This window comes from Scyliorhinus torazame, chromosome 4 (assembly GCF_047496885.1).
Source record: "Scyliorhinus torazame isolate Kashiwa2021f chromosome 4, sScyTor2.1, whole genome shotgun sequence".
Classification (NCBI taxonomy): Eukaryota; Metazoa; Chordata; class Chondrichthyes; order Carcharhiniformes; family Scyliorhinidae; genus Scyliorhinus; species Scyliorhinus torazame.
This window is the reverse complement of record NC_092710.1, coordinates 209,660,298-209,685,250: the sequence shown is the minus strand read 5'-3', so window position 1 is coordinate 209,685,250 and position 24,953 is coordinate 209,660,298. Positions and strand designations below refer to the sequence as shown.

The window sequence follows — 24,953 nt, the reverse complement described above, 5'->3', positions numbered from 1 at the left end:
GTTTTCCTTTTGTGGGCCCCAATGGAGATCAGCTCTCCTCTGACCACCGCTTTTAGTGCTTCCCATACCACTCCCACAGGGACCTCGCCGTCGTCATTGACCTCCAGGTATCTCTCAATACACCCCCGCACTCTTGCACACACTCCCTCAACCGCCATCAGTCCCACATCTAATCGCCAGAGTGTTCTCTGCTCCCTTTCCTCTCCTACTTCCAGGTCCACCCAATGTGAGGCATGATCCGAAACCGCTATGGCTGAGTACTCAGCTTCTTCCACCCTAGAAATCAAAGACCTTCCCAAAACATAAAAATCTATCCGGGAGTACACTTTATGGACATGGGAGAAGAAGGAAAACTCCCTGGCCCTAGGTCTAAGAAATCGCCATGGATCCACTCCCCCCATTTGGTCCATAAACCCCTTAAGTACCTTGGCCGCTGCCGGCCTTCTTCCGGTCCTTGAGCTGGATCTATCTAGCCCCGGGTCCAGCACCGTATTAAAGTCCCCTCCTAAAATCAAGTTTCCTACCTCCAGGTCCGGTATACGCCCCAGCATCCGTCTCATAAATCCCGCATCGTCCCAGTTTGGGGCATACACATTAACCAACACGACCTCCATTCCCTCCAGCCTGCCACTCACCATTACATATCTACCTCCGCTATCTGCTACGATGTTCTTTGCTTCAAATGCTACCCGTTTCCCCACCAAAATGGCCACCCCTCTATTCTTTGCGTCCAGTCCTGAGTGGAACACCTGTCCCACCCATCCTCTCCTTAACCTAACTTGGTCCGCCACCTTTAGGTGCGTCTCTTGGAGCATAACCACGTCTGCCCTTAGTCCTTTCAAATGCGCGAGCACTCGGGCCCTTTTTATCGGTCCGTTCAGGCCTCTCACGTTCCACGTGATCAGCCTCACTAGGGGGCTACCTGCCCCCCTCCCGTGTCGACTAGCCATTACCTTCTCTAGGCCAGTCCCATATCCCGCCTCCGCGCTCCCGCTCGCTCCCCCAGCGTCGCACACCATCCCCGCCCACCCACTCTTTAGCCATTTCCTTTTGGATTTCCGCAGCAGCAACCCAGTCCCCCCCCCCCCCCCACCCCGCTAGATCTCTTTCTAGCATGATTGCTCCCCCCATATTACTTCCGTAAGTCAGCTGACTTCAACTGACCCCGGCTACTACTGCTCACTCCTCGACCCCCCCGTGTGGGGAACTCCCATCCGCCTTACGCCTGTCTTCCCGCCTTATTCTTTCTGGCGCGGGAACATCCCTTTACCTGACCCGCCTCTTATGGCGCAGCTCCCTTTCCCCTCCCCCTCCCCTTCCCCATTCTCCAACTATGTTCCGTCTTTCCCCCTCACTGGCGCCCACATTTCCCCAATGTCTCCCCTCTTCCCAATTTACTTCTCAATTAACTTCAACCATAACATTAACAATAACATTTCCTGCAGCATCAGTCCCTCAGTTCCGATCCAATTTCTCTTCTTTGATGAAGGTCCATGCTTCCTCCGCCGTCTCGAAATAATGGTGTCTCTCCTGATACGTGACCCAGAGTCTTGCCGGCTGCAGCATCCCGAACTTCACCTTCCTTTTATGCAACACCTCTTTGGCTCGGTTAAAGCTCGCCCTCCTTCTCGCCACCTCCGCACTCCAATCCTGGTACACCCGTACCACTGCATTCTCCCATCTGCTACTCCGCACCTTTTTAGCCCATCTCAGGACCTCTTCTCTATCCTTAAGGCGGTAAAATCGCACGATTATCGCCCTGGGTGGTTCTCCCGCTTTTGGTCTTCTCGCCGGAATCCGATTTGCCCACTCCACCTCCAAGGGGCCCGTAGGGGCCTCAACACCCATCAGTGAGCTCAGCATCGTACTTGCGTACGCTCCACAGTCCACTCCTTCCACACCCTCAGGGAGACCCAGTATCCGAAGGTTCTTCCTTCGCGCTCCGTTTTGTAGGGCCTCGATCCTTTCAGTACACTTTTTATGAAGTGCCTCGTGCGTCTGTGTCTTAACCGCCAGGCCCAGGATCTCGTCCTCAATATCTGTCACCTTCTGCTCCACCACGCGGAGCTCTGTCTCCTGGGTCTTTCGTGTCTCCTTGAGCCCCTCAATTGCCTGTAGCATCGGGGTCAGCACCTCCCTCTTCAGCAGCTCCACGCACCGTCTCACAATTTCATCCTGCTCAGGCCCCCATGTCGCCTGCGCTTTCTCCGCCGCCATCTTGTACTTCTCTCCTTCTGACCCTTTGGTCGACGATTCCTCGCGCTGCAGCCGCCGCCGCCGGTTTTTTCCTCCTTCGTTTGGGGGGGACTCCCTTCTCACACACCCCACACCGGGTTGCGTCGTCAAAAAATTCCCCGTTGGGGCTCTTAAAAGAGCCCGAAGGTCCGTCGGAGCTGGAGCCGCCGAAACGTGCGGCTAGCTAGGCATCACCGCAACCGGAAGTCTCCAAAGCTTTTCATGTCGCACTCATTACGACAAAAACAGAATGCTAAATTCCAAACAATCACAACAATTTATAGTACAGGAGAAAAGGCTGTTGTTTGGCAAGTTGACCCTGATTGGCTGAGGCTTTGCTATTGGGAAAGCAAGAGGATACTCTAGGCTCCCCAAGCTGCCGCGTAAATCAAATTAGAGTCGGCTTGTCCATGAATCAGCTGCCTTTTCTCTTGTATTATTGATTGTATGATCATCTGAAATTTGGCATTCTTGCATTTGTTCCTGACGGATCCTAGACAAAATCTCTGGCAACATATCTCTCTTATCAGCAATAATTATATTCGGCACTGCAAAGCAATAGTTTACTCTTGTGCGCAAATTTGGGGTCTGTCATATAGCATAGTCCTGTTCATACTTCAGTATTTAAATTAAATGCCTGACGATTAAGATCTTTGACATGCTAGAAACAGATGCATGACATAAAGTGGGAAGATATTCTGTAAAATGGTTTAACCTCATTGTAAAATCTGTCCAATAAATCCATGGTGAAATGTCAATAGTGAATGCATAGTTTTAATTTCAATGTGTCCATAATGCATTGATCTAGAAATGGAAATGAGTATGTGGAAAACATCACAAAAAATGTGAAAGATTTTGCCAGATAACTAAGCCAGTAACATTTTCATGTTCTAATTATTATGGAAATAATAACTAATTAGCCATTTATTGAACGTATTATATCAAGTAATGTTATCTAGTTTACACGTCATTTACTTTTCCAAGTCACATTAATAATTTAATGGGTTTTTTCTAGAAAAAGTGTAACGCATTTGAGCATCTATATTTTCACATCATTGCATTAAAAAATGATATATTGGCTACTTAAATGCCTGTCATTAAATCATACAGCATGATGGTTTATAATCAAAAAGAAAAATTAACTCGATTATTCATGTGGGGATAGTACTGCAGCATTAATGATTTGCTCTTTGGATGATACTTCACAAAGGGGCAAGGAATTTGTTTGCAAGTATTGCTATTCTTATTTGAAAGTATTGATTTTTCATTCACATTCATATGCCATCTAAATTTTTGCTAAAGTTTATAAATTAGCTTAAAATTGCAAGTGCACTGACTGAGAGCAAATCAATTCTCAGTGAATAAGACCATAGAAATTATGTATATATATATATATAAAATATATACTGTCTCTTGGATGAGTAGTGACCTATTATCAGTAAGAGACTATTACGATGATAAATAACCTATCTTTCATGATTCTAGCTGAATACACACTCCAATGGTTTCACCCAAACCTAGAACATTGGCGCTCATCTTTAGATTGACGAGAATGACAGCTGTGTGTGGCATGTCTGCATGGATAGATACAGACATTTACTTTTACCTGACTGAACATATTTAATGCAATCCACTTGAAAAGTGAAAAGTGTCCCTTTCCAAAGTAACTCCCAACAAATCATGCCACTAAACATTATTTGCACAGAAACCTAAAGGAGAGTTCACTGAGCTTCTGATTGGTTACAGAGTTGAAACTGAACTTTAAACTCCTGCTGTCCTGTAAAAGGACGTTTTGTCCGTACATCCAGCTTCCATCATTTGTGCACAAATAGTGTCACAAGTAGCACCGTATATCAGGCAAATGGAGTTAACCATTTGACATTTCTACTGAAGTCAATTGCAAGCTGCTGCTTATAACTTACAAGCCTTGGCTATTTCCTGCACGGAATCTTCCTTTTAACTGACTCCAGCTTTAATCCTGAAGGATTTTATTCTTTAGCCAATTTCTAGGCACAGCTTGAAAGTTTGTTTTCCTTGTTCTGCTGGTTTCCTTTCTCACTGCACTCCTCTGTTCATTTGGATTGAAGGTCAAGCTCCCATGGGAGAGTCAATGGGGAGCATCTTGTAGAAGCACAAAATGAGAAAGCAGAGACAGCTCAAAGGTCAATCGATGGGCTGACAAAAAGATGAATAAAATGCAGCAAGAGCCTCTCTTATAAATGCTTGCATCTTTACCATGCAGGCCCTGGGCTTCTCCTATTTGGGCAGACCAGCAGACTGGATAGATATAAGTGCTTTAATGTTCTTTTTGAATCTGTTTCCATGTAATTAATGGACATGTTGAAAGAGAACACAGCTGGCGACTGCTGGTGCCGCAGTTATCTGATGAATAATTCTCAATGGGGGCAGCCATGTGCTCACATGCCTGAGACATGGTAGCACACCTGGTGCGGTTGGACTCCTCCATCATCCGTGCATGGGTACTCTGGCAGCTGTGCTAGCTGATGTACCTCCAACAGGGTCAGTATGGCCGACTCCAGAGGCATTGGCCTGCCGTCTCACAGTTCTCCGACTGTCAGTGGCCTTGGGTACAGCTTGGCTGTGGTCACCAGCCTGTGACCCTGAACCTAATCAGGAGTGCAGAATCACTGATGTAAGAGTTTCTGCACTCGTAGAGGGTGCATGGGAATGAATGAGGGTGATACTGCATGATTGAATGGCGGAGCAGCCTAGATGGGCTGCGTGGCCTCATTCTGCTCCTATGTCTTATGGTCTAAGGACCCCTCCTCCTCCTCAGACATGGTCTGCAGGCCCCTGCCTGAGTAGCCGACCAACCTTCTGGAATGTAGAAACCTGCACGAGGGAACACAAAGAGTTTGGATACTCCCATTCTTTCCTGTTCTGAATCTCCATTTGTCTACCTGCCAGTTCGATGGCTTCGTCCTCTGTAGGTGTCAGCATGTAAATATCAGCCATTTCACACTGGCCTTGGCTCTCTCCTTATCATTATGGGTCCTCTTCTTCTGCAGGCAGGAGGAGGAAAATTCTGAGTTTGCACAACACACAGGTCGCTGGCTTCCCTCTGGCCCATGATGAAGGCGCACGAATGCCTCCCTCATACACCATCTCTGATGTTGTTTGGAGCAGGTAAACAAAGATAGATTACCACCTGATGTCAAGATAAAGTCATGCATCATCAGGTGGTTGGTGCCTGCATTCCTCCTTCCCAGCGCTTGGCTGATCATTCCCTTCCCTTGTAGCACTCCAACCTGCCTTGCCAAATACAAGCACCAATGAAGGGAGCAGCAAGAGACTCCAGGCAACTCGTACCCCTCTCACCTTGCAACTGTTATGTTGAGCTCGTCCCAGGTAATGAGCATTGGTGGTGGAAGAGATTATTGAGCTGTTTGCAGCATTGAACCCAGGACAGGGCAGGGTTTGGAGAATAATACCCACAGCTGCTGACGTCCACTGCTATCTCTGCCCAGGTTTCCTTTGTCAGGAGGGCCTCCTTTTGTTATCCTTTGGGAAGAGGAGCACTGGCCTATTTGATGCAGCCTGGAAGAGAACCTGCCGAGAGGCATTGTTAAAGAGTGTGTCACCATTTGCTTTCCTCGAAGGAGCTCTTGTGTCGTCCTCACTGTCTACTTGACTCCCTGGCTGAGCCACAGCCCTTGCACTTATTTTCTGTCCCGACTCGTGAAGATGCAGCCGGGAACGCATCCCTGCTGACCACGATAGACTGACAGCCATTCAACTTTCCGAAAAGCATTAATTTGTTCGGGACTGGACTTCCACCCCACACCTGGGTAGAAGTCCCAATGCAGAGAGCTGCTGGCCAAATTGATTGGTTCCCAGTTTTGTTATCCTAGCAGTGCCAGTGGCAGGGGTGTCTAGGACTGGACTTCAGCTCACCTGTAGTTCCGGATTGAGGACTGGGATTTCCAGTCTTGGCTTCTCCAGCTCAGGAATGGCCCTTGGAATGGGCATGCATCTATCCCTGGGGGAGGAAATTGCAATTGAGACTGAAAGGTCCACAAAGCTATAATGGCCACTTTCTTCACATTCTTCTGGCTACTGAATAAAAGGTAGTAAAACAGTGATTTATAATAATAATAATCTTGACTATTGTCTCAAGTAGGCTTACATTAACACTGCAATGATGTTACTGTGAAAATCCCCGAGTCGCCACACTCCTGCGCCTGTTCGGGTACACTGAGGGAGAATTCGGAATGTCCAATTCAACTCACGTCTTTCGGGACTTGTGGGAGGAAACAGGAGCACCCGGAGGAAACACATGCAGACACGAGGAGAACGTACAGACTCCGCATAGACAGTGACCCAAGCCGTGAATCGAACCTGGGACCCTGGCGCTGTGAAGCAACAGTGCTAACCACTGTGCTACCGTGCTGGCCATGGGATGCATTACACTACAAATTTCTTGCATGAATTTATGTTATAAGTATTTTGTCTTATGCAACACTATTGTCAGTCTTTTGTAATGAACGTATTGAAAATTAAGTCAACAAAAAGAAATACTTATAAAATGATGAATGTAAGGAATTGCGTGCTTCCTTTCTAGACTAATGGAAATGCTTGTAATTTAATTGCTTTTCATAACAATAAGTAGCAAAGACTAAACAACTAATTGAATTGTCAACCATGGTAACTCAACAAAGATATTAATAGGCTGTGTTGCCTGCCTGCATCCTGTTTGTGGAAGTTTACAATGTTTGGAAAAACATATTTTCTTTGGAATTTTTCATTAAGAAATAAATTTCCAGTTTGCCTTATAATTTTCTATCTTACAGTATCAACATCCTGATAAAATCTTGCAGTCATCTCCCAACTAAAAATGCACAGACTTTAACATTTTGTTTTACACTGCAGAATTATGCGAGTGAAATAGGTGACCTGATAATGTCCACTTTGACATTTCCTATTTCAGATAAAGTAGATAAAAAATTTTGGCTCATGATTAACATTTACCATTGCGATAAATCATAATGTAATTTTCCCAGAGGACATATTCGATGGTTTTAAGCTAATTTATCTCATACATTAGTCAGTAAAAATTGTGTTTTATGTACAATACTGCATTGAATTTAACTTTGTGGCAATATTCTCTAATTTCTCACCCTCTCCTTAAGACATCCTCACTGCAGTACTTCCTTTTGCTACCTTGTCCACATGCTCAGATTTCATGTTTGATCCTTTATAATGATTGTTGCTAGGCTACCTGATGTTGGGACTCATCTGAACAATGCCTGGGGCGGCCTCCAGAGTCCAAGATGGAGGCCACCCACAAGCTCTACCCATTTGCTGCCTCTGTGTTGTCAGGTTGATTCTGCAGCCTTGAAGGTGTTGCTTTTTCCTCTACTTTAAACATTGGAAAGGCTGAAGCCACCATCTCGACTTCTCCCACCTTTCACTGAATCCAACCCCATCCCAGGTTACCAACTCAGGTTAGGTTCACCCTAGCTACTCACAGATTTGCCAACCCATTACCCCCAAAGTAAGTTTCTGACTTCATCACAAAGACAGCCCATTTTCACTCACAGCCCAGCCCACATGCTCCTGAAATGCTCATGCATGCCTTTGTTACCTGTGGACTTGCTGGATGCCCTACCATCCTTCACCCTGTTGAAACTTCAGCTCATCCAAAACATAGCTGACCACAGCCTGACCCACAGAATCTTTTACATCCACCACCCTTAATCTTACTGTCATACATTTGTTCCCAGTCCATCAGCATCTCAAATTTAAATTTCTCATTCCCATCTGCAATATCACCCCATATCTTTAATAGCTGTTCTTCCGCTATCCCCCAAACTCTCTGCTGTTCTGATTCATGCTTCTTCTACAAATCCCCCCCTCCCCCCCCATTTTCTTTAACCATGGCAACTATTCTGTCAATTGCCTGGTTCCTATGCTCAATACTTTCGCTTCTCCACCACTCCATCCATCTAGCCACATGGAAGGAAAAATGATATGTGTCCCAGTGACAATCACGTTTCAATACAGAATTCTATCTTCTTCACCTGTACCTACTTATGTTATCCTTGAGTTTAAAAAAAAATCATATAATTTACTCAACTTCTTTTTAAACAAGATAAGTAGCATAGCAGGGAATGTGTGTGTGCGCGTGTGCACACGTGTGTGTCAGTGCATGTGCGTGTGTGCAGTTGGGTAGGTTGGGATGGGTGGTGGTGAGGTGGAAGTTATTTTTCATATTTCATGTTTGGGGCTTGTTAATTTATACTTCCCCATCCTTTCATTTGCATTTAGACGGAGATAAATGATTTTCGTTTTTCAGTTTGGCGTAATGAAATGATTACCTATGTTGACCCAAAACATCAGCTGAACATCTATTATTAAATAGATTATTAGTAATCTTCAAATTTCTAACTGTTGTCTAAAAGCCATGTCCCATGTGTAAAATATTTGTTGATAATTCAGAAATTGCAATATTCTGGTGAAGCCTTGTTAATGATGGTGCTGTAAAAGCTATCATAAGGCACATTAGTTCACATAGTTTAGTTCAAGATCTTTATATTATCTGCTTTATAACAATATGCGTTATCATTGTATCACACATAATTTAGCGAAGTTATAGCTGTATATTAAAATGCTTCTTGCAACTGACATAAGAAAAATGACAGTATTTTAAAGGTTAACATGGATTTTATTTTCAGATTTCGAAATGGCCTATGAGAATATCTCAAGTGCATGTTTTAATCAGTACAAGAGAGAACTTTCTAAAAACATATTATTGTTCTTCTCTGACTCCAGCTGACAGCATATGGAGGGAAATTGATTTTCATCATCTCTGCTGACTCCACAGGACAGCTGTCACGCAATCAAAAGTCTCAAATCTTCTTTGAGGTTGGTGTTTATAATTCGCTTTGTTTGTATTTTCCAAATTAGAGACTGATGTTTATAACACTTTCTTATTTATTGTTAAATTGCACAAAGAACAAGTGGATCAGTTATTATCAAGTACTTATTACAAACGTGTGTGAAATAAGTATTTTCAGAAGCTTAAGGGAATTGCTCCTGGCCATTTGGAAGCTATAATTTGCAATTAATTTTATTTGTAGTTGAGGACATGTAAAATTCCTTATTTTATTCCTCATAAAATCATTGTTCAATCATGATCGGAGCTCATTTCGACTATCCCAGCCTTGAATCAATATTCATATATACGAGGTATTGATCCATTCACACTGAGACATATTGGCCTCTCTTCATTAACCTTAATGAAAAGTAAATGTGAATTTAACACTCTCATCTCCGAGTCAGAAGCCTCCTGTTAGGGAGTTGAGAACCTAAGCTGCTATCAATTCAGTGCAGTACAGAAGGAGTGCTTGGGTGTGTATTGTTGGAGGTGCCATCTTTTGGATGAGATAATAAACTTGCTTATTTTCCAGATTTCTCTCCCTATTCTCTCACCATGTTGTAAATTGTCCAGGCCACATTTTTTTAAAATACTCCCCCCTTTTCAAGTGACAATGGCATATTGTACGTCCAAGTGACAAAGCCACGTCAAAGCAACATTCAATCTTATTTACATGCTTTTATTCATGTTAGCTTTCTAAGATGCCATAGCACTACTGGAAGAAGATAGGGGCCCTCTCCCAATGTCCTGACCAATGTTTATCTCTTAACAAATATTAGTGAAACATTTATAAGGACATGCACTGAATTGTGCTTCAATACGAAACATGTTGGGATGTCCCAAGATGCGAAAGGACTATACAAAAGGAAGTTATTCCTTTCTGTAATTATGTGATCGTTACCCTGTTATGATTATTCATATTTCTCTAAAAGAGTAATTTAATAAATATAGAGAAAGAAAACATGTTGAATTTACAATATTTAATTAATTAACAGTTTACTTCTTAATGTGCTCATCCAGATTTTACAAGCAAACTAAAATGTGCCCCATTCTCTTAATGGGAGTGTAGTATTCAATTGTTTGGTGTTTGTATTTATGTGTCTTTTGCCACTTTCTTTTTCTGTGCGCCATTATTCAAGCTTGTGGTGTGGTTAGAGAAACAGAAACTAAACAGAATGCAAGCAGCAGCATGAGAGAGCTGGCATTTTAAAGAGCATTTGTAAATAAACGTCCAGCACACAGAACATTGTGTGTCATCTCTGCATATCTACAAGGCACAAAACATAAACGGTTGCCAATGAAGATTGAGATAAGTTTGACTTTTATGGCTCCAGCACCTTTCCTTTGCTCACCATGAAATCCATCCAAATTGTGGGATCAATGAATTTTAGGTTTCAAGACCTGCCATGGGCTTACTATGGCAGTGGACATCCTGGGCGCGATTCTCCGCTCCCGCGACTAAGTGCCCACACCGTTGTGAATGCCGTTGAGTTTCACGACGGCGCGAAATGGCCCCGATCGCGATCGATTCAAGGCCCGAAAATGGGCTAGGAGCGGGGCCGCGAGGAACTCGGGGGGCGTGGCGCGAAAGCAGCGCCATAAGCGCACGACGCCCGAATGATGCGGCGCTGCGCCATAAATGGTGCGATCCACGCACGGAAGGACCCCGGAGGAGGAGAAGGAGGAGATATGGCTGATTCCCGACGAGCTGCACCAAGGTTCCGGGACACGGACCTGGACACCCTCCTCGATGAGGTAGAAAACTGAAGGGCCACCCTCTGCCCAAGACGTGGGCATCGCCAGCCATCCAGCACGGTGAGGCGTGGTTGGCGTCAGGTTGGCACCGCTGTGAGTGCTGTGGGGCACACACCCCGGTCCGGGGAGCAGTGTCGGAAGAAGCTGCACGACCTCACTCGGTCTGCCAGGGTAAGTGCCATGAGGGTGCACCAGGTCACAACCAACCCCCCCCACGAGGGGGGGAAGTGGGGGGGGTTTCAGTGTGCGCAACGTTGTACTCGACCCACATGAGCACCGGGACCCCCCCTGGAGAGATGCCATGGCGTGGCTCCAACGTTCCCCTCACCCAGCATTAATATAGCCTGCATCTGCATGCTCTGATGATACCCGCCTAATTGTGATGCTTTATCCAAACCCCCCCCTCCCCCAGGACAAGACAGCTCACAGCCATCGTGAGCGCATGAGAACCGGACGGGGTTTGCCTGTGCTGCACCCCCTAAATGTTCACGAGCAGAGGGCCCTGGACCTCGCTGGGGGATCCGCCACCCAGGAGGTCGCGCCATGCCAGGTCGGAGGCGCAGAAGCAAGTGAGAGAACCCTGCATGTCCTCACCACCCCCCCCCCCCCCCAACCCCCCAACCCGTCATCGTCCCCCTCACACTCTGGCCACTGCACCCTCGATCCTCTCCCCCTCACACTCTGGCCACTGCACCCTCGATCCCCTCCCCCTCACACTCTGGCCACTGCACCCTCGATCCCCTCCCCCCTCACACATTGCCCCCACCACCACCATACACCTGGCCCAGCGTGTCTAACGAACCCCATATCGTTGTGTTCCCCAGGGCCAGCCGCCGAACGTCCAGGGTCGTCTCGGCCAAGACACAGCCGACCATCTGCAATCTCAACCGCACCCAGGGACGCACGCCAGAGGGTGACAGGAGGTCGGGCAGGAGTGCCAACCTCCCAGTCTGGGACGCTGGAGGGGGACGCACAGACGACGGACAGAGACAATACTGAGGGGCACAGGACGGACAGTGACGAAAGTGATGGCCGTGCATTACCCCAAGGTAGGGCCATGAGCCACGACAGTGACGGGGACAGGACGGGGACAGTGGACGGTGACGCACAGAGGATGGCCACACGGTCCACAGAATCACCTGGAGGGCGACATGACATGAGCCGCATGCGCCCGGCGCCAGGCCATGAGGGGGACCAGGACACACCAGACTGATTTACGGACAATGACCTCGAGCTAGCGGCACTGCTGTCTCCCACACCATCCACCATCGCAGAGACACTCACCTCGGTTGGGCAAATAAGTGATGAGGCTCCCGGGTCACGGTCTGGTGCGCACCCCACAGCCGAGCTGGTACAGCAGGTGGAGTTTGGAGCAGCCGAGGGGCTGGACGGTCGGAGGGCAGCCCAGGCCCAGCAACCAGCTGCCACCCAGACGGCTCCCGCGTTCCTGGATGTACTTGACCCACCCGGACAACTGATGCATGTGGACACTCAGGGACTGAATAACGGGATGAGGGCCGGCTTCCAGGACCTTCACACGCAGTTGGAGGAGACCATTCGCGTGCAGGAGCAGGGAGTGATGCCGCTCATCGCAGCCACCCAGGCCGACACCGCACGGGTGGCGTCCGCGGTGGAGGCAATGGGTGAAACGGTTTCGGCCATTGGTCAGGTTCTGCAAGGCGTTGGGCTTCACGTGCACGCATCATCCATGGCCCAGGAGAGGGCTGCCCTCTCACAGGTAGCCATGCGCCAGAGCCAACAAGACATTGCCGCCGCTCTCCGGGCCCTGACCGAGTCTGACCTTGCCATGGCCCAGTCCCAGCAGGCGATGGCACAGTCCCAGCAGTCTGTCGCGGAGAGCATAGACTGCCTGGCGCACGTGATGGATGGTGTAGCACGCTCACAGGTTGAGATAGCACAGTCCCTGGCAGGAATGTCGCACTCCCAGGCCTCCGTCTCTGCGAACTTTTGGACCGTGGTCGATACCTCTGCAGGCTTCCAGGACTGGCAGCGCCAGGTGTCGGTGGTGCGACGGGGCATGTCTCCGATCGCACCTCCGTCCCACAGTGAGGCCCGGGGGCCACCGGGCTCCCCGAGGGAGGAGGAGGTTCTGGGGCCGGTCCCGGTACCTCCAGCAAGGGACGTCCAGGACACTTGGCCTCCCCCCATTCCGTCCCTGGCGCATCTGGTGGGCAGCGGGCAGGGCAGGGTGGCACCACGCCATCCAGCACGCCCGCCGAGCAGCCTGGCCCATTGAGGCCAGGCAGCCACAGGAAATGTGTGCCAACGGGGAGCCATGTCGCAGGGCGTGATTCACAGCAGTCCGCCTCCACTCCTGCTGTACCATCTGGGGAGACACCTAGACGTAGTGGTAGGGCCCGTAAGTTAAAGATGTTAGGCACATAAGTTGGCACGGGTGCAGGGCACAGTTTATTTGTAGGGGGTAGGGCATCTGAATGTGAATGTCACAAATAAACTCACTGTTGCACTTAACTTGTAAGACTCTGTGTTATGTCCGGTGCCAGGGGGCTCGTGAGGGTGACCGAGTGGCGCTGGGGTTAACGAGTGGTTCATCGTCGGTGTCGGATGTGCTGTCCCTTTTCCCCCCTGCCTCCCAAAATCGGACACCGTAGCCTTGGCACTCGGACGCCAGCTACCCCACACGGGCACGTGATGAAATGCCCGTTACGAAGGCTGTGACCACCAGAGTGCATGGTTCAGCTATAGCCATGAGTCATACCTTGGCTGGCGAATCTGAGCACACAGCTCATCGCAGAGCGGGCTGTCATCATTCAACATGGCACTGATCACACCCGCTTACCCAATCATCAATGTTGTGCAATCCCGTAGTGCCGCAGTGGTAAGGTGATGTGGAATTGGTGCCGTGAACGCGGTGCGGGGGTGGGGGTGGGGGTGGTGGGTGCAGCGTGGTGCCCGTGTGCAGGACTGGCGGTGCAAGTGGCAGTGTTCAGCGAATCCCTCCCCCACTGTGCGTGAACTGTGCGGTGCCAACGCGTCGCGTGCCCGCTGTCCTCGACAGTGCCGTCGTGCAGCCTCTTTGACGTAACCAGCACCCGGGCAGTGTCTGTGTCCTGCGTCCCTCCCCCCACCCTGATGCACGCCATCGTCCTCCTCCTTCTCTTCCTCCTCCCCTTTGTTTGCGTTAGCTCCGTTGCCGTCGGGTCCTCCCTCCGACTCCTCCACCAGGTCATCGCCCCTCTGCATGGCAATGTTGTGCAGCGCACAGCAGACCACAACTATGCGACCGACCCTGTCGGGCCGGTACTGCAGGGCCCCTCCGGAGCGGTCCAGGCATCTGAATCGCATCTTCAGCAGGCCGAAGCACCGTTCCACCACACCCCTGGTTGCTGCATGGGCCGCGTTGTATAGGCTGTCCTCATTGGTCTGAGGCCTCCATATTGGCGTCATCAGCCATGACCTCAGCAGATAGCCCCTGTCACCCAGCAACCGCCCCTCAGCCGGCGTGGGGGGGCATCCATCGAACATTGCGGGGGTGAACGACTGTGCCAGAATGTAGGCGTCATGCACACCCCCGGGGTACTTTGCACACACGTGCATGATCTTCATGTGGGGGTCGTACACCACCTGAAAGTTCATGGAGTATGCGCCCTTCCTGTTCATGAACACGTCCCTGTTGTCTGCAGGCGGGCGCATGGGGACGTGCACACCATCGATGACACCCTGGACCATCGGTATCCCGGCCACCTTGGCGAATCCACGTGCCCGTGCTTCCTGCTGTGCTCGGTCCTCGGGGAATTTAATGTACCTGTCCGCGATGGCGTACAAGGCGTCGTTCACGGCCCTGATGCACCTGTGGACCGATGCCTGTGAGATCCCAGATAGGTCCCCGCTCGGCGCCTGGAAGGAACTGGTAGCGTAAAATTTTAAGGCCACGTCACCTTGACGGAGACTGGTGTAGCACGTCCTCCACCAGTTCCAAGTGGTGCGAGGTGGCATATATGTGCGTCCGTCTCCCTGCTGAACTGTAGTCTCCTCCTGCATGTGATGTCCGGTAGGGCCTCGAACGACATTCTGTTATGGTACACCCTAGGCCTTGCTGGCCGCCTGTGGCGCCCTGGCACCGCCAACAGTGGATCCTCCTCCTCCCCCCCCCAAGCACTTCGATATCAATGCCCGCTTCCTGTGCATTCCTCGCCGTCGGGGGGTCAATGTTCTCCTTGGCATCCCCCTGTACATTCGGGGCCTGAGCACCTGCGGCCTGCGCGGCGACGACGGGCCTCTCCGCGGCCATCCCCTCTGCTGCAGCAGCAGCCGCTGCATCTGCAGCCACTGTGGGCCGTCTGAGTCTACGCTGCCGGATGGCCACCTGCAGAGCTGCGGCTCCAACCACGGCAGTGAACATCGCTGTCTGGTTGGCATACATGGTGACCTGCAGGAGGGGGGCAGAGAAACGACATGTTACACGGGGGTTCTTCCACACCTCGCCAGCCGGATTGCATGGGATCCCTGTGTGTCCCGGTGGCCTGGTCGCGCTGCAGATACGCAGCCAGCCCAACACCTGGTCACTGTCTGCGTCCAACGGTCAGTTCACACCGTACTGCTCACCAGTGTGCCAGTCGCCTGTGCCCATCGGCCACGCAACAACCTGCGGCCGTGTCCTCGTCACCGTTCTGCCATATCAGGGCGGCTGACATGTGTGGCAAAATTCTCCGTAATCGGCGCGATGTCCGCCAACTGGAGCCAAAAACGGCACAAATCAGTCCGGCATCGCGCCGCCCCAAAGGTGCGGAATCCTCCACATCTTGAGCGGCCAAGCCCTAACCTTGAGGTGCTAGGCCCGCGCCGGACTGATTTCCGCCCCGCCAGCTGGCGGGAAAGGCCTTTGGTGCCCCGCCAGCTGGCGCAGAAATGGCCTTGCCGGGCGGCGCATGCGCGGGAGCGTCAGTGGCCGCTCACGGCATCCCCGCGCATGCGCAGTGGAGGGGGTCTCTTCCACCTCCGCCATGGTGGAGACCGTGGCGAAGGCGGAAGGAAAAGAGTGCCCCCACGGCACAGGCCCGCCCGCGGATCGGTGGGCCCTGATCACGGGTCAGGCCACCGTGGGGGCAACCCCCCGGGGCCAGATCGCCCCGCGCCCCCCCCAGGACCCCGGAGCTCGCCCGCGCCGCCTTGTCCCGCCGGTCAGAGAGGTGGTTTAATCCACGCCGGCGGGACAGGCATTCCAGCAGTGGGACTTCGGCCCATCCAGGCCGGAGAATCGCCGGGGGGGGACGGAACCCACCACTCCCTCCCTCACCCACTCCCACCTCCACTCCCTCCCTCACCCTCTCCCACCTCCACTCCCTCCATCAACCCCTCCCACCTCCGCTCCCTCCCTCACCCTCTCCCACCTCCCCCTCTCACTCCCCTCCCCCCCCCTCCCACCTCCACTCCCTCCCACCCCCCCGTTGGCCGCAGCGTTCTCGGGGAGGCCGACCCGGTCTGCAGGAACTCCGGGACAGTCCACTCACCTCCTCACTGCTCAGCGTCAGCCAGCATGACTGGCTGACGACTTTATTTACCAGGTGTGAACGGCGACGGCGTGAACTGGGGTCACGACGTCAGCCCATCCGGGCCGGAGAACAGCGGGGGGGAGCGGAGAATCGACATTTTGGGTGTCTCGGGCGATTCTCCGGCCTGCGCCGCGCAGAACATGACACAGCCGTTCGTGCCACTTGGGTGAATCGCGGGAGGGCGTCGGACCGGCGCGCGTGGAAAAATGGCGCACCAGGGGATTCTCCCAACCGGCGCGGGAGCGGAGAATCGCGCCCCCTGTATACAGCAGCAACCTGCAAGAAGGCAATACTCGTACATTAGCTATGAGCAAAAGGCCAGTGAATATTCGAGCAACTCATACAAGCCACATATACATTTGATACAGTGGTGTGTGATGAATTTCAGACATGTTGGGCGGGATTCTCTCACCCTGGGGCCGGGCCAGAGAATCGCCGGGACGGGTGCGAATCGCGCCACGCCGGTCCGCCTATTTCTCCGGAGAGCAGAGAATCGGCGCTATTGGCGCTGGCGTTGTCGGGGGCCGCTCTACGGGGCCCCCCCGGCGATTCCCGGCCCGAGATGGGCTGAACGGCCACGCAAAAAGAGTCACGTCCCGCCGGCGCCGTTCACACCGGTCTTACCCGCCAGGACCTCGGCGTGGATGCATCCGGGGGCGGATTGGTGGGAGGGAGGGGGCTCCGACACCGGGGGTGCCTCCGCTGTGGCCTGTCCCGCGATCGGGGCCTAACCATCGGAGGGCCGGCCTCTCGGCCTGGGGGCCTCTTTTGTTCTGCGCCGGCCCCTGTAGCCCTATGCCATGTTGTGTCGGGGCTGGCACGGAGAAGGGAGCCACTGCGCATGCGTAGCAATCGCGCCGGTCCCACTGTGCATGCGCGCATTGGCGCCGGTCCCACTGTGCATGCACGCATTGGCGCCGGTCCCACTGCGCATGCACGGACCCCGGAGCGCCCATGCATGGGTCGTCGCATGCGTGGGTCGCTCCAGTGCCATGCTGGCCCCTGTTGGGGTCAGAATTGCTGCTCCTGAGGCCATGTTGATGCCGCCGGGAAATGCAACGGCGTTTACGACGGCGTCAACACTTAGCGCCAGGATCACAGAATCCCGCCCACTGTATTATTGCTATTTGTTGCAGTAAGGGTTAAAAGCCTGGGTTAGACTGTGTTGGATGCTGCAGTTGGGTTTTTCAAAATAAATCCTAGTTTGAAAAGTTGGGAGTCAGGAGTGCAATTTAACCATCGTAAAAGGCTTGGGTTAATGAAATTTAGTTTGGATTAAGGGGATTCCCATGGTGGTAATTATATTTAAACTTGGTGAGATTATGGGCTGGATTTTCCGCTGTCGGGATTCTCCGTTGCACCAGCAGCCCGGGGATTTCCCGACGGCGTGGGGATGCCCACAATGGGAAACCCCTTTGGCCTGCGGGCGCGATGGAGAATGCCGGGGCCACACCACATCAGGGAAGGAGAACCCCGCCCTTCATTATTGCTGGGTGGAAGTAAGGAAACAGGCATTTTGAGAAAGCAGTTCATGCATAAAGCTGTATCCAGACGTCAAACAGTTTGCACACGTTGCAGTTCAGTTAAAAGAAATTCACTTTAAAGCATTGCAGACTTGCCTGAGAACAAGGGGGAGCTGAAACAAGCTACAAAACAGCTTCTGAAGACATACAGCCAGAATTTCTTTAAAGTTTCAGTTAAATCACACCCATTGTACATTTGACATTACATCAAACGCAGTGATGTCTTAGTTGTCCAACAGTTCTCCTGGCCTTGGAGGAAAAAATGAATTCTATTTCATTTTTGTGTGCGGTCTTATGAAGGAAGAGCCGGAAGTAAGAAAAGTATTTGTGCATTCTCTCATTCACATCAGAGGCACAGCTAGCAGGAACCATTTCCATTGTGCATAGTAGCTTTTAGAAATACTCCACAATCTCTGCGTACTTAGGAAAGAATTTGTGATGAATGTTTGTAGTACTAAGGAGGGATGCTAACTCTTTCATGTTAGATGGGGTCAGAATTGCAGTAATGGCTTTGACATTGTCACATGTACGCTTTGCTCCAGCTGTTGTCACTCTGTAACCTAGAATATATTTTATTTTCATTTTGTAAGACTGTGAGGAAAGGACATCTCGCTCCAGAAGTGATTACATGACGAATTAGGGATCTGGTAAATTAGAACAAAACTTTATCACTAACTTTACATCGCACCAGAGAATAACTTAGAATTACCTGGTAAAAAATACTACTCAATGCAGTGAATACAATACAACTGCTATCTTTATTCTCACTTCAATAAGGGGAAAGAACAGCTCAACTCTCAATCCACTTTCACTACCAATGGCACATAGGAGTACTTGCTTTACAGAGATGTTCTTTGAGAGAGAGATATCTTTATACTGCTTTCAAGGAACGTTTTAATAGATTTAAAGGAAACATTTCTAAGTGCCTTTTTGGGCACGATTGGCAATGTATTTCTCAATGGCCGGGTTGGCAAGATCGCGCCCTTGTTTAATGGCACTTCGTGCCGGAAATGAGCCCCCACGAGTTTCTTCCCATTACTGGCTGTCTCACCATCTGATTGACCTGACTCGAGTCTCAACATCTCACCGCTAAGAAGAGGGAGGCTGCATTTAAACGCTCCCTCACCACTCAGTCAACACACAACATGGCAGCTCGCAGACCGTCTCCTCACTTTTGGGATGGCGGCCTCACAAGGCCGCTCGACGCCGTTGATGCAAGACGGGACATCCTGTTCTTCCGAGGGGGTCAGAGGACCAGCAGCAGGGTCACCAATACCACTGGGAGGCAGTGACAGCGGCTGTCAGTTCAGGCAGCATGACCAGGAGGACCAGCGTCCAATGTCAGAAGAAGACCAACGACCTCTACTGAGCTGAAAGGGTAAGTTGCCACCTCTCTCCTGTCATCAGTTCCGTCTTCCATCCCTCAAACTCGCAGTCCCCACCACCCCCACAAATCACTGGCACCCTTCGACATCTGATGTTCATGCTCTTCAGAATCCACTGGCGCCCACCAGCGCAACCCCTTCATGTCCAGGTGCAGTGCCCACATATATAGACACCCCCGTTGACCTAACAAGCGTGTGGCCAATAGCAGCATGTATTGCACCTTGTGCGTGAAGGACGTTCAGGTGTTGTTTCGATAAATTTGATTCTGTGAAAAAGTCTGAAGGTCAGCAATAGATTGCAGCATGGAAGAGTTCATTAGAAACTGGGTACCGGGTACACTCAGTCCAAAATCTGTTTGTGTCCTGCACCATTACAGATGGCCCCTTGGCCAACAAAACCATGCCATCAACTCAGATGTAGATATTTGGGCGAAGTGTAAATAGCTGCTAGCCAACACTGTCTGATGTGTTGGGTGTTCTGGATCACAAACAGGTCACCAACACTGGAACTGGTGCAACTCTATTTTATTATAAGGTTAACTATATTAACATACTTGAACTGTGGGTAAATGCAATACCAGCTTTAACTGTTGACCCTTGCCTCGTCCTAACCAGGTGATGCACTCAGCACATGGTGAATGTCTGTGTTGCCGGCTGTGAGCTCTGTGCTCCGAGCTGGCTGCTACTAGAATGAGCGGGAACTCTCCTGTCCCCTGTCTTTCTAATGCGTGTGCTCTCACTGGTGATTGGCTGCGGTGTTGTGTATGCTGATTGGTCCCACTGCATGTCCATCAGTGTGTGTGTGTGTGTCTGCACCATGATATACTGGTGTATATTATGACACTGTCCTCTGCTTGTTGTTCGTGATCTGCACATTATATGGCTAAAAATCGCTACAATGGACTTCCAATGGCGGCCATGGAGTGAGTGGTCGCACATTTGTGGCTCCCGCTCAAGGTGGATTTTTTCGGTCCTTCCACACCCGAATGTTGTGATATTTGAGGGGAAAAGGTGTACGAGTGCGCAGCGAAAGTAATACTCCTCTGGTGACGATGGTGTATGCATCAGCAGACAAGAAGTGCCACATAAACGAAAGAGCAACTGGAACAGGAAAGCTTTTGTTGTGCGATACAGGTGAAGATGGCAGAAGGCAAGTGGACAGCGACATGGGCGACAGAGCAGCTGGTGGAGATTTTAAATGGCAAATTCCAGTAGCAGGGGAAAGAGGTCTTAGAGGATTTGGCCAAAGTGGTTAGGGTGGTGACTAAGCGAGTGGAGCAGAGGCAGGAGGCTCAGGCCTGGCGATCCACAAAGTGGAGGAGTTGGTGGTTGAGCACGTGGATTGACTGAACTCACTGGGTCGGGGATGGGGATGGTGATGAGCAGCCAGAAGATGCTGAGGGACAAGCTGGAGGACTTCAAGAAACACTCCAGGAAGCAGAATTTGAGAATTTTTTTTTTAATAAACAATTTTATTGAGGTATTTTTGGCATATAAAGCAATGACATTGTATAGTACCATACAAAAGGAAAAGCAAATAACGCATAGTGAAAACTATGACTCCATTCTCGCAAGGATCTGCCTAAACCACCCCCTACCCTACACTACCCTAGCCCCCCCCGCCCCCTGCTGACGATTAATTGTCCACGAAGAAGTCAATGAATGGCTGCCACCTCCGGACGAACCCCGATAATGAACTTCTCAAGGCGAACTTAACCTTTTCTAGACCGAAAAAGCTCGCTATGTCCGATAGCCATGCTTTGGTCTTCGGGGGCTTTGAGTCCCTCCATGCCAACAGTATTCGTCGCCAGGCTACCAGGGAAGCAAAGGTCAAGACGTCGGCCTCCTTCTCCTCCTGGACTCCCGGGTCCTCCGACACCCCAAAGATTGCCACCTCAGGACTCATTACCACCCCAGTTTTCAAAACCCGGGACATGATGTCCGGAAATCCCTGCCAGTACCCCCTGAGTCTAGGGCACGACCAGAACATGTGCACGTGATTAGCTGGCCCACCGGCACATCTGGCGCACCTGTCCTCCAGCCCGAAAAATTTACTCATCCGGGCCACCGTCATGTGGGCTGGTGCACGACCTTAAACTGGTTCAGACTGAGCCTGGCGTATGTTGCGGTCGTGTTTACTCTACCTAGAGCTTCTGCCCAAATACCGTCCTCCATCTCTTCCCCCCCCCCCCCAAGTTCCTCTTCCCACTTAAGCTTCAGGTCATCAGTCTGTGTATCCTCTGCTCCCATTAGTTCTTTGTTAATATCTGAGACTCTACCCTCACCTACCTCTCCCCTAGAAACTACCCTGTCCTGCCTCCCCTTTGGCGGGAGGTGTGGGAAGGACGGCACCAGTCTGCGCACAAAATCCCACACCTGTAAGTATCTAAAGTCATTCCCTTCCTCCAGCCCGAACTTCTCCTCCTTATGCTCGGAAAGCTCCCTTCGAGGAACAGATCACCCACCCTCACAATCCCCGCCCTCCGCCACAGTCGATACCCACTGTCCATCTTCCCCAGGGCAAATCAGTGATTGCCGCAGATTGGGGTCCACACCAATGCTCTCACTTCCCCTTTATGCCTCCTCCACTGGCCCCAGATACGCAAAGCCGCCACCACTATCGAGCTGGTGGAGTACCGCGCCAGCAGGAGCGGCAGAGGCGCTGTTACCAGGGCTGCCATTCTGGTGCGCCTGCACGAAGCAGCCTCCATCCGCTCCCGGACCGACCCTGTGCCCACCATCCATTTCCTTATCATCGCTATGTTGGCCGCCCAGTAGTAGTTGCTAAAGTTCGGCAACACCAGCCCCCACTCCCCTCTGCTCCTTTTGAGCATCACCTTCCTCATCCGCGGGGACTTCCCCACCCAGACAAATCCCAGGATAATTTTATTCAGCCTCTTAAAGAAGGACCTCGGGATGAAAATGGGGAGACACTGAAATATGAAGAAGAATCTCGGGAGAATCGTCATCTTAACAGTCTCACCCTCCCCGCTAGTGACAGCGGGAGCGCATCACAGCTCCGAACCTCCTCCCTCACTCGTTCCACCAATCGGGACAAGTTGAGTTTATGCAACCTGCCCCAGTCCCGTGCCGCCTGTATCCTCAAGTATCTAAAGCTTTCTCCTACCAGCCTGAACGGTAATCCCATCAGCCTACTCTCCTGCCCCCTCGCCTGAATTACGAACAACTCGCTTTTAGTTAGCCATGTTCAATTTATATCCTGAAAACCGGCCAAATTCCCTCAGGATTTCCATGATGCCGTCCATCCCCGCCATTGGGTTCACTATGTAGAACAACAGGTCATCCGCGTATAACGAGACTTTATGTTCCACTATGTAGAACAACAGGTCATCCGCGTATAACGAGACTTTATGTTCTGGCATCACGAATTGAGGACTGTGTGCCGAGGATGATAGGGGAGGACCAGACGGGATTTGTGAAGAGAAGGCAGTTGTCGACAAATGTGCACAGGCTGCTTAATGTAATTATGATGCCCTCTGAGGGGCAGGAGGTAGAAATAATAATCATAATAATAATCTATTGTTGTCTGATGTAGGCTTACATTAACACTGCAATGAAGTTACTGGGAAAAGCCCCTAGTCGCCACATTCCAGCACCTTTTCGGGTACACAGAGGGAGAATTCAGAATGTCCAAATTACCTAACAGCACGTCTTTCTGGACTTGTGGGAGGAAACCAGTGCACCTGGAGGAAACCGATGCAGACACAGGGAGAACGTGATGGCAATAGACGTGGAGAAGGTCTTTGATCGGATGGAGTGGGCTTATTTGCTGGGGTGGTTCAGGTTCGAGCACGGGTTTGTGGATTGAGTTTGGCTGTTGTACAGACCAACCGGTGGTGAGAGTTCGGATGATCCAGATGGGTTGTGGTACTTCGGGTTACATTGTGGGATGAACCAGGGGTGCCCACCCGTTGCTGTTCGCCTTGGTCTTAGAGCCGTTGGCAAGCTCTACGGTGCTTTGGGTATGGAGCCAGTGTTGGCAGCATTTTGGGCAGGAGGGCATGTCATTGTGCCGAGATGAGACAACCATAATTTGTGCCGGCGGGACTGGATGCAAGTTTCTGGGGCTGGTGACAGGTGGGGATAGAGTACTTTAGGGATTTGTTCTTAGAGTGCAAGTTCATGGGGCTGGAGGAGTTGGAAGAGTTGTATGAGTTGCCCGTGGAGAACTGCAGGTGAGAGATTCCGTAAGAGTGATGTGCCGTTCTTTCTGGAGCTGTCACCTCTGGTGTTGCAGGACAAGTTGTTATCGGAGGACAATCTAAGGGAGGGGAGGCTGTCGGATATTTACAAGGAATTGATGGAGAGAGAGGCCCCGCAATGGAGGAGGTTAAGCGCAAATGGGAAGAGGAGCTGGGAGGGGTAGTGCGGGCCGAGACATGGTTAGAGGCCTTGAGGAGGGTGAATGCACCCTCGTCGTGTGCGAGGTTGAGCCTCATGCAGTTTAAGGTGATGTATAGAGCTCACATGACAATGATAAGGATGAGACGGTTCTTTGCGGAGCTGGAAGACAGGTGTGGGCGGTATGCAGGGGGGGCGGGGGGGGGGGGGGGGGGGTTGCATGAATCACGTCCACATGTTTGGGCATGTCCAAAACTGAAGAGTTCTGGCAGGGGTTCTCTGTTGTTATGTCCAAGCGTCTGGGTGTGGGGTGGCCCTGAATCTGGAGGTGGCATCATTCGGTGTGTCAGAAGATCCGGGACTCCAGGAAGGGAGAGGTAGCCGATGCATTGACCTTTACTTCCCTGATCGCCCGGAGACGGATTTTGCTATGTTGGCGGGATTCGGAGCCACCAAAAGTAGGGGTATGGGTGAGAGACCAAGCAGAATTCTTGTGGTTGGAGAGGGTCAAGTTCGCTTTGTGGGTGTCAGCAGAGGCGTCACCCAGAGGTGGAAACCGTTCATTAATTTCTTCAAGGAGGGTTGAGAGGTTAGCAGGCAGGGGGAGGGGGGGGGGGGTTTGGGGGGGAGGAATAAGGGGGTAGAAATTGGGAAGGCAGGACATGGTGGGGTGTTGGTATCGGGGGTCGGAGATTTATGGGGCGGGTTTCTCCGCCGGCGGGATGCTCCGTTTTGCCGGCGCCCGGGGCTTTCCCGACGGCTTGGGGCTGACCCACAATAGGAAACCCCACTGACCGGCCGGCGTAATGGAGAATCCCGCCGGTGGGTCGGGGCAGAAATATAGCGCGGCGGGGCGGAGAATCCAGCCCGTGGTTTTTGGTCTGGTTGATGCTTTGGTCCTTGGATATTTTTGTGTATATGTGTACAAATCCTTGAATAAAAATATTTTGAAAAACAAAAATCGTTACAACAAATTCCATTACCACCATTTCATTCATTGACATTCCAGACAAGTTGTTTACTAAATGGAGTTTGCCAGAGAATATCACAACAGACAATGGACCACTGTTTGTTTTTAGTCAGTTCACGGAGTTCTTGCAAACTGCAGAATTCACCATCATTTGACATCGCAATACAATCCACAATTGAATGGTGGTATTGAATAATTCAGCAGTGCGATAAAGGACAGTCTGAGCATTAGTATTTTAGAAGCGAATATCTCTGAACTATCCATTCATACTTTGCGCATATTGATCCTGAC

General features: G+C 51.0%; 1 protein-coding gene across 6 annotated transcripts in view; it reads left to right on the top strand.

Moving 5' to 3' along the window:
- lama2 (laminin, alpha 2) overlaps positions 1–24,953 on the top strand; it is a 747,099-nt gene that overhangs the window by 358,842 nt on the left and 363,304 nt on the right. For all 6 annotated transcript variants that reach the window (XM_072499223.1, XM_072499224.1, XM_072499222.1 and 3 more), the window contains exon 13: positions 9,028–9,120. In XM_072499223.1, coding sequence (XP_072355324.1) covers positions 9,028–9,120 — 93 coding nt within the window. The remainder of the gene's footprint in view (positions 1–9,027; positions 9,121–24,953) is intronic.